The following is a 9,432-nucleotide window of genomic DNA, read 5'->3' as shown; positions in this document are numbered from 1 at the left end:
GCAAGAGGCGGCGGGCGTGGAGCGGGCCGGCGGGGGAGGGCAGGATTTAAACGAAGGGCGGTGACACCGCACAAAAGATTTCGATAGGCTTAAGTGAGGTTACAGCAAAGGCAACGGGGAGGGGGGAGCCTCCCTCAGAGCCATGCAGCGTCTGGCTGGCAGATCCGCCGCAGCCGCCTCTTCCCAATAGTTTGTCTGAAAGCCTGAGAAAGGGAATTTAAAAGATTTCCTTCTTTTTTTTTTTTTTTCTTTTTTTATTTTCTTTCCCTGGGAGTTGGCGACTCAGCCAGAAAACATGGCAGGAGGAGCGCAAGGCCAGGCGGGTCGCAGCATCCGCGGCTGCAGCCCGGAGCCACCACCCTTGTTTGCGGGAAGAGCCTAAGTTGGTGCGGCGGCGGCCACAGCGGGAGCCGAGCGAGGAGGGGCCGGCGGCGCCGAGTCTGCGGGGCCCTGGGCGAAGGGGCATGGACCGCGGCGGCGGGGAGCGAGCTCGCAGCGGCCGCGTGAATGATCGAGGCAGGAAGGAGTGAGGCAGCGGCAGAAGGAAGGGGAACGGATCCCGCCCGCCCCCAGCACCCGGATCCGGTGGATTTTTTTTTTCACCCCCTCCCACCCTCTTTCTTTTTTTCAATTTCCCTTCCCTCCCGCGGTGCCCCCCGTCCCGGTTCCCCGCGGTGCCCCTTTCCCCGGCCCGGCGGCGGGGTGCGCGGCGGGTCTGTGGCGGCGCGGGGCGGCGGGCGGGCCACACCCTCCGCGGCGCTTCCTGCGAGCCGGCGGCGCGGGGCCGCGGCGGGCGCGCCGGGGGCGGCACATGGTGCGCAGCCGCCGCCCCTCCGGCCCTTGCGAGCTGCGCCCGGCTGGCGCTCACCGACCGGAGGAGCCGGGGACACGGTAGCAACTTGGAGGGCTGTGCCCATGCCCCAACTCCGTGCGACTGCTGGGCGTCCCTGAGGTATTCCGTCTCGTAAAGGGAACTTTGCGCAGGATCCCACAGCTGGAGGAGGTGGTGGAAGGGAGGGGAGCCAACCTGCGAAGAGGAAAAAAAATCTATCTATCTATATATATTTTTAGCTAAGAGATGCCGGAACGGGGCCCGGCGGCTCCCAGCGAGCACCGACCCGCCGCGGGAACGCCGTAGGAGCGAAGGCTGGCGCCGGAGCGGGGCGGGCGCCCCGGCGGAGCTCGCTCCCCGCAGCAGCGGCAGCCCCGGCGCCCAGAGCCCTTTCTTGCCTCCCGGCGATTAATGGAATGATGTTGCGGAAAAGGCAGAGCGATCCTGCCGGGCTCAGTCGGGACTGCGCGGGCGGCGGTGGCAGAGGCGGTGGCAGCGGGGTAGCGAGCGGCATGCGAGTGCCCCCCCGGCGCTATGGCTAGCGGCGGCTCTGGCAAGTCCAGCAGTGAGGTGTCTGGCGGCGGCATCCCCAGCAGCAGCTCCCTGCAGAGGAAGAAGCTCATCTCTATCTGCGACCACTGCAAGATCAAGATGCAACTGGTGGCTGATCTGCTTCTGCTGTCGAGCGAGACCAGGCCAGTGAATACTGAGAGCCTGTCTGTCTTCGGTGAGTCCTTCGAGAAGTGCAGGGACACGATCATTGCCAGGACCAAAGGACTCTCCATCTTGACCCATGACGTCCAGAGCCAGCTCAATATGGGACGCTTCGGGGAGGTGGGGGAAAGCCTGATGGAGATGGGGGAGCTGGTGGTCTCCCTGACCGAATGCTCTGCCCACGCTGCCTACCTGGCTGCAGTGGAGACTCCGGGGGCCCAGCCTGCTATGCCTGGCTTGGTGGATCGCTACAAGGTGACCCGATGTAGGCATGAGGTGGAGCACGGCTGTGGGGTCTTGAAGACCACCCCTTTGGCAGATATGAGCCCTCAGCTCCTGCTAGAGGTTTCTCAGAACATGTCCAAGAACTTGAAATTCCTGACAGATGCCTGTGTGCTGGCCAGTGAGAAATCCAAGGATAAATTTGCTAAGGAGCAGTTCAAACTCAGTGTCAAATGTATGAGCACCAGCGCCACTGCCCTCTTGGCGTGTGTCAAGGAGGTCAAGACTTCACCCAGCGAGCTGACCAGGAACCGATGCATCTTGTTCAGCGGACCTTTGGTGCAGTCTGTCTATGCCCTGGTGGGCTTTGCCACTGAGCCCCAGTTTTTGGGTAAAGCTGCCACCATTAATCCAGAGGGCAAAGCTGTGCAAACTGCCATCCTCGGAGGAGCCATGAGTGTGGTATCTGCTTGTGTGCTCCTGACCCAATGCCTCAGGGATATAGCCCAACACCCCGAAAGTAGCACCAAAATGAGCGATTACAGGGAAAGGTTGAGGAACTCAGCTTGCGCCGTCTCAGATGGTTGCAACCTGTTATCTCAGGCACTAAGAGAAAGATCTTCACCCAGGACTTTACCGCCAGTGAACTCCAATTCTGTGAATTAACCCCCCACATCTTCTGTTTAGATACTTGTCATTGCTAAAGGAAAATAATATCCCACCTCCTCGCCCCTTTTTTGTATACCAAAGAATTTGCTTGGATGAGCCCAATCCTTTGATTTCATGTGGTGGAGAAGCGGAACATATTCAAACTATATGTACTAATAAAGGTAGCCAGTTTTGGCTTCTCATTATTTTACTTTAAAGTCAAGCAAGTATCTGCAGATAAATTTTCCTTTATTCAGCAAGGTCTTCACACAAATGGTAATAACAACTGTTTAAAAGGTTTTTTATATTTGGGGAGGTGGGGGTATCTTAGGAAAAGAAAAGTTTTAAAAAAAGCTTTAATCGCGCTGGGTGCGGTTTTTAAAGTTTGTCTTGTCTTGTCTTCCGAAATTTCCCTTCTAAATTTTACTGTTTGGTTGTGCAGGAAAAAGGTTACCTCAGTTCTCACTCATTTAAAAAAATGAAAAACCCCAACACCACGTAGATGATGGATGTAGCTACTATTTTGTTTGGGTTTGTTTTGTATGACTTTTTTTTATTTTGCATCAAGTGTTAGGTTAGAAGTGCATTTGGTGTGTAGGAGTGGAAGGACTGGAGGTTGTGATTATGTTTTCCATGTGTTGATTTCCAAACTGGGGGAAAAGCTACTGTGAGTGTTTAAACAAACAAACAAATTACACTATAACAAAAGTGATTTTTAATTTTTTTTCCAATGTCAGTTTTTATCTTGCATGTACTGGAGTATTTATTTCATCTATTAAAATGTTATGTTTCTCAGATGTCTTTCTGTGAATCTCTTAATACTTGAATGATTGAACAACTAGGCCTGTTTGCATTGTATGTCATTTTCCCCAGGGAATGGGTGGTACAAATGTAGCTGCGGTTCTAGACAGCAGCATACAGGCTGCAATTCATTTCTTTTATTTTCATAAATACTGTCCCTCCCGCAATTGCTGCCCCTGCTCCTTGGGACGCCTGTGACCACTGCTGGGTGGTTGTGGCTGTGGGACGCTGGACAGTGCCGTGGCGTTGGGACAATTGCTCGGCAGGCGCTGTAAGGGGCACAGGCTGGCTTGGCCCATCTTTATCAGCGTTCTGTGTTCTCTTTGAGATGTTTGTGCAGTTTAATTCTTGCAGATGTAACCTGTGTTAAATTTGTGAGTTCCCATGTTAATTTATTAAGGATTTCTTGACAAACATTACCTTGCTGGGTAGCCCTGCTTGTTCCATGTGTTGGCTTAGGAGCGCAAAGGTTTGCTGGACTGGGCCCTTTGATTCCTCAGCGGTTTGTGTTGGAGCTTCATAGTGCAGATTTATTGTCAAAGTAGTTTGCAGATAATGGGAAAAGTTAGCTAATTTGAGGCCCAGTCCGCCTCCAGTTGAATTCCTTGGGAATTATGAGTGGACCTTAGGGAATACTGTGGTAGATCCTGTAATTGCAATGATGATTTTTTTTTTTCCAGCTTGGTCTTTGTGAACCTGTGGGGTCTGTTGCCTTCTATGTATTCCATGAAAGGTTAATAGAATAGCAGGTCTTCTGGCAAGGAGGCTTTCTTTGTCTGCCGAGCTCCATTGCATAACTGGATTTTTTTTTTTATAGGTCTGCAAGTTGAACGATGTTGAAAACTACTGGAGAATGTACCTTAAAAATGTGGTTACCATGGTTTAAGCCTTTACTGCATGAGTACTGTCCTATTTATCCCTTTGAAGAAGTAAACAGTTTGGGTTTGGATATGGAACAGTCCTGGAGTAGTGAAAGGTCTTCCTTTTATAGCGTTATTGTTTCTCTTGCATGAGATGCTTTTACTTAATTTCAAACGTGAGTAAAACATTAATGAGTAGTACACAAATACATCCTGTCAAAAGAGATACAAGCTAAGCTTGTATAGCCGTGTCTTTGGGGTTAGAAGAAAATAATTCCTTGACTTAAGAACAGTGAACCCCAGTATTAGGTTTTATTTATTTTTAAATTAAACTTTTCTGACTTCAGGAATTCTATGATTAGGTCTTTTCTTAGGGAAAAATCAGTTCAAGCTACATTCCTCTGGGGTATGATTTTCTCACTATGTTATCTCTGATGCAATATAGCTGTATATGCTGTAGAAGCATGGATGTCAGCATCTGTTTTTATAAATAAATACATACACATGCTGTTTGAAGTTTGACTTAGATGCCTCCACAGGTATTTCCTCAGAGGCTCTCGCATGTGCATGCAAACACGTTTTCCCATCTGGATGGCAGGAACAGCTGTAGGGCTCCGGTGGGATTCGTAGGAAGCCAAGGCCATCTACGGGGAGGTCCTGTGTCTCTGTAGCATTTGCGGTAGCCTCCTCAACTATCCTTTGGGCCTCCCTCCCTCCTAGCATGTCTCTGTGGAAGCCGCGATGCCGCCTCCATCTGCCTTTCCTACTTTTCCGCCGTTTTGCTGAGGGGAAGGAGGAAAATGGGGCTGTAGGGAAGGCAGCGCTCGCAGGATGTGGTATCTCCTGTGGCTGCACACAGGAGGTGAGGAGCCGGCTCCACCCTTCCCTTGCACAGATCCTGATGGTGCAGAACGTCCCGTGGGACATGTGGACATGGTGCAGGGCAGCGCTGCTCGGGGAGGGCGCGTGTACCAGGGCAGCATCCTTTAGCTCCCTTCTTTTGAGTTACCGTGACCTACATTTGCGAGGCCTCCTTCCAGATATAAACCAGGGGGTTCTGAAGGGCAGCGCTGCAGCATGTCTGACAAAAAAAAGAGAAGAAAGTAATATCCCACCGTCTCTTTTGATGTTTCTACTCAGTAATTTTTGGTGCTGCTGAACTAATTAGATTCTTTTTGATTCATTTATACATTATTGAGGTTATATGGATCACAGTGCAGCTTCCTTATTACCTCTGCATATGAAAGGCAATATATTATTAATTATGATAGCGCCGGTTTTTGTTGTGGTAAGGTTTTAAGTGGTTTAGTGCAATTTTTGTTTTAACAAGGATGCTGCAGATTCTTTCCTCCTTTTTGATTATATTTTGAAGTGAAGTCCATGCATACATATATTAATATAAATAACTTTGTATCTTCTTTTTTTCTCTTTTAACACCAAAGAGAAACAAACTGCTCTGACCTCTCATTGCTTTGGAGGTGTGTGTGTTTTATAACATATAACGTGAAAAGTAGTCAGGCCATGATTTTAGTTAACAAGCTGATTTTAAAATATACATGTGTGTGTATATATATATATATATATATATATATATATATATATATATATACAAATAGTAAATTCACCCAACTTACTGTAACATTCTAAAATAAGAGTAATTTTAACACTTCAAAACATTCAATCATTTCTTTCCAGAGTAGAACCCACAGAAAGGCAGCCGGGCACTGCTCCCTGGCTTCAGCTTAAGAGAGTATCTGTCAAAATCTGTGCTATTCATTAATCGGTACAGCAAAGTTCAAAAAAAAAAGGCTTTTGATGTGAACAAGTACAACTGTTTTTATGCACTATGAGTAAATGATTAACAGGAAAAAGTCTATATATACATATGCACATTGTGTCATTTTCTGAGCTGAAGGAGTGTGGTTCCACTACTAACTGTGAACATATGTATGTTTTACATGCCGTAGAGCCGCATTTATAAAGACTTATTGTATATCGTGATGATTTAGTTGCAATGTATTCCTACAGAGTATTAATTCTGATATAAGAGATATATCAGTAGATATACTCATGTTGTGCTTTTACTTTGTACTTTCTGGGACAGAAAAAATACATAATGGACTAGTTTCAGGGTGCGATTGCAGCCGCATCAAGGTCACTGATTATCATTTGGCATCATACTTTAGGCCCTGCTTGCGGCATTTAGGTCAATGGGTAGTGTCACTATTTCAACATAGGCTTAAACAAGCATGAGATGTAATTTCTGTTCTGGAACCTTGCTGATTTTGACAAAAGAAAATATTTCAGGGTGCTTACATCACCTATGTCATAGATCTACTCTAACAGTGCATTTAATAAAAGGGTTAACTTATTTCTAAACACATTATGCAATGCACATTTGTAGCCAAAAATAACACTGTCCCCACCAAAGGAGAATTAAGCTTATTTTTTAAATGTAAGAATTTTTTAACAGAGAAGAAGTTGCCACTTTTGTATAGTCTGTGAATTTGGTATTATCTTTCGATTGCTGCTTCATCACAGTGAAGTTCCTTATTGATTTAATACAGCAGCTGAGTCTCGAAATTTGAGATTGGAGCAATGTTTTCTGATTCTAAACAAAATAAGTTCTGTAAGACAACTAGTAAACTAGCAGCAAAATACTATGGAAAAGCAAGTACACTATTTAAGGGAATTTGCAAGTGTAAATCTATGTTATTTTTCAAAACTAAGAAAAAAACGACCATGGGTCAGATAATTCCCTTCACTTTTTACCACAGGAAATGATCAAAGTAGCAGAAAATCTGCTCTTTTTGGCCAAACTTCTGTCAGAGACAGAAGGGGTCGAGCCAACACATGGTGTACGCAGCCTTGCAGCAAGAGGGGATGTGGCTGATGGGAAAGGAGGTGGAACCAGAGAAAATCTTTAGGGTAACACCTCCTATTAAACCCACAGGAATTTTCCTATTCTAGATAAAACAGAGGCCGATGGAATAAAGCAAATCTCAACGCAACCCTTCTTTCCGGGCTGTTACGACGCTTGTGAATGAAGCTGTGGGGCTGGGAGTGTTGGGGATGCTCTGTTGAGCAGCTGTGCTGCTGTAGGGCACCAAGGGCCTCTGGGCTTGCCCTGAGATATTGTAGTAGTACCGGCAAAAACATCTACCTGCCGGAACAGTTTGATGGGAAATGAAGGGTTATTTTATTTTATTTTATTTTATTTTATTTTATTTTATTTTATTTTATTTTATTTTATTTTATTTCTTTTTCCTCTCTTCCCTATCAGGCTCTTTCTAGACTTTACAAGCAGAAGCAGATGGTAGGAACCAGTACATTTTACTTTGTTCTTGCTGCCTGTGAAAGGTGCCAGATGGGCCATAATAAAGATAGAAATTCTCTTCCTGTAGTGCAGGGATAACACTCTGCATTTTTGCTAAGGCTGCCGTATCCTCACAGCATCACCATAACCTGTTGTGGTTTTTTTTTTGGTGGGGGCCCACTGGTTTCAGTCTTTGCCATTTTGCCAAGAAACTGACGGTAAATCCCAGTGGCAACTGATGGGGCATTAGGACCATAAAAATATTTCACATAGGGCACCAAACCACCACCAGGTTTGGATCACTGGGCCAAAAAATATCCAGGCTAGGTATGAAGTGCCAGGTCAGATCCTTCATATGAACAACCTGGAAAATTAAATACTGTGTAGTCTGAGAGGTGTTTATTTACTTGGGAATTATGAATTATTAATTTTTTTGTATAACAGTAGTTCAAAGGTATATTTAATTAACATAATTAGAAGTAGTATTCTGAACCATTTTCTTAATGAAGACAGACATGAAGGGCCTCATCCATGACTCAATGAAGCATGTGTAATTAAATGTTAATATTTTCCGCAAACTATGTTAAAATGTGAGGGGTTGTCTTGCATTGCAAAGTAAGGAATTTCATATTAATTTTAATTAAGCTAAATATTTTCTTAGAACTGGTTTTATTGTACTAGAGTCCTTTGAACCTAAGCGGTTTTTTTGTTTGGTTGATTTTGGTTTTGTTGTTTGGGTTTTTTTGTGTGTGTGTTTTTGGTTCTGGGTTTTGCTTGGTTTGTTTAACTATGCGGTGTACGATGCCATATTCCAACAAAGTCAAAAGCAGCATTTCAAGATTAATGCAGAAATTCCTGGGGTCTTTTGTCAGTTCGCCAGACTCTTGTTCCTGTCCTAACTTAATTTTTTAGCATTTCCTTTTATGTTAATAAAGGCTTCCTATGGCTGTAAAAGTTGAAGTTGTCTTACTCCACAGACAGCCTGGTTCTTATGTAGATACTATTTAGATTATTTAGAAATCCTGCTGGTTGCCAGATGGAGCTCTTTTGGGCTTTATGTTAAATACTTGGAAAGCTAAATAGCTTGATTTTTCTCTCCTCCCTCCCTTCCTCCCCCAACAGAATCAATAAATACTTGAAAAGTGATTACTAACAAGTTGCTAACTTCAGTTTTAAGATTAAATTAGTTTGAGGTGAAATGATGGCAAGTATGAGATACCTCAGAGCAGCTGGTTTTTGGCAGAGTTTGACTTACCTACTAAGATTTTAAACCAACAGTTTTTCTCCAGGTTTGTTTGGGTAGCAAAAAGCTGAACTTTAGTCTAGGGATAGAGAATCCCGATGAGCATCGTACATGGCCCTGAATCCTGTGTTAGCGTGCAGAGCATCAGCAGCAGAGCCAGGGTAGGTCTGGTTGGCCTTTGTCTGGATTTTAGCGATTTTGAGGCTTAAGTTTGGTTGAAATTCAGCAAAGTGCTGAGTCCAGAAATGTTTCTCAAAAGAGCGGTGCCTGTTGGGCCCTGTGATGCTGATGAACTGCGGGACCTTCTGTTTCATACCCGGTGTACAAGGTGTTCCTCCCGTTCATGCAGAAGGTGCTTGGGAAACACTGGGAATCAATGTCCCACCAATCATAATTCTCTTGTCAATTGCCAAATGGTAAAGACAGTAATTTTGGCCTCAATGGTTATGTTTTTAAAGTACAGAGTAAAAAAAAAATGCCATTTCCTAGGCAATTTTTTCGGTATGTATTGGTTCTGTCTGGTTCACGTTAAATATAGGAAGTCTTCTGAATTGGTAGGCATGCTGTTCAGGTGTACTTTGACCCCTCTTTGCATTCTGAACATGCACGCTATGGAAAAAAGTGAGAAAAGTCGATCTGTATGTGCAGTGTGACAAATTATAGGCCCCACAGCACTTCTGAATTGGCAAAGTGGCATGCAGTTAATGCTCTGGTCTTACTTAAATGCTTCAAATTTAATCGATGTTTAAAAATTTACTTTCTGTTTAAAAATTTACTGTTCTGGCAATGTTGGATT

General features: G+C 44.9%; 1 protein-coding gene and 1 long non-coding RNA gene across 2 annotated transcripts in view; one reads left to right on the top strand and one right to left on the bottom strand.

Annotated features, from left to right (window-relative positions):
* The first annotated feature begins 75 nt into the window (after window positions 1-75).
* Window positions 76-3,213, top strand: TLNRD1 (talin rod domain containing 1). Its single transcript, XM_065076507.1, has 2 exons — window positions 76-585; window positions 1,072-3,213. The coding sequence occupies exon 2, from the start codon at window positions 1,367-1,369 to the stop codon at window positions 2,432-2,434; it is 1,068 nt and encodes a 355-aa protein (XP_064932579.1). The 5' UTR covers window positions 76-585; window positions 1,072-1,366; the 3' UTR covers window positions 2,435-3,213.
* The window catches only part of LOC110355560 (uncharacterized), a 51,178-nt gene continuing 44,638 nt past the window's right edge, over window positions 2,893-9,432 (bottom strand). Inside the window, exon 8 of the long non-coding RNA XR_002408312.2 lies at window positions 2,893-5,158. This is a non-coding gene — a long non-coding RNA (uncharacterized LOC110355560). The remainder of the gene's footprint in view (window positions 5,159-9,432) is intronic.

The sequence above is a fragment of the Columba livia genome, chromosome 11 (assembly GCF_036013475.1).
Source record: "Columba livia isolate bColLiv1 breed racing homer chromosome 11, bColLiv1.pat.W.v2, whole genome shotgun sequence".
NCBI classification, from domain to species: Eukaryota; Metazoa; Chordata; class Aves; order Columbiformes; family Columbidae; genus Columba; species Columba livia.
The sequence above is the reverse complement of the archived record's forward strand: the minus strand, read 5'-3'. Positions and strand labels throughout refer to the sequence as shown.

What these genes read in the sequence shown, in the direction of transcription:
- TLNRD1 (XM_065076507.1), top strand. Translation starts at nt 1,367, where the DNA reads ATGGCTAGCGGCGGCTCTGGCAAGTCCAGCAGTGAGGTGTCTGGCGGC.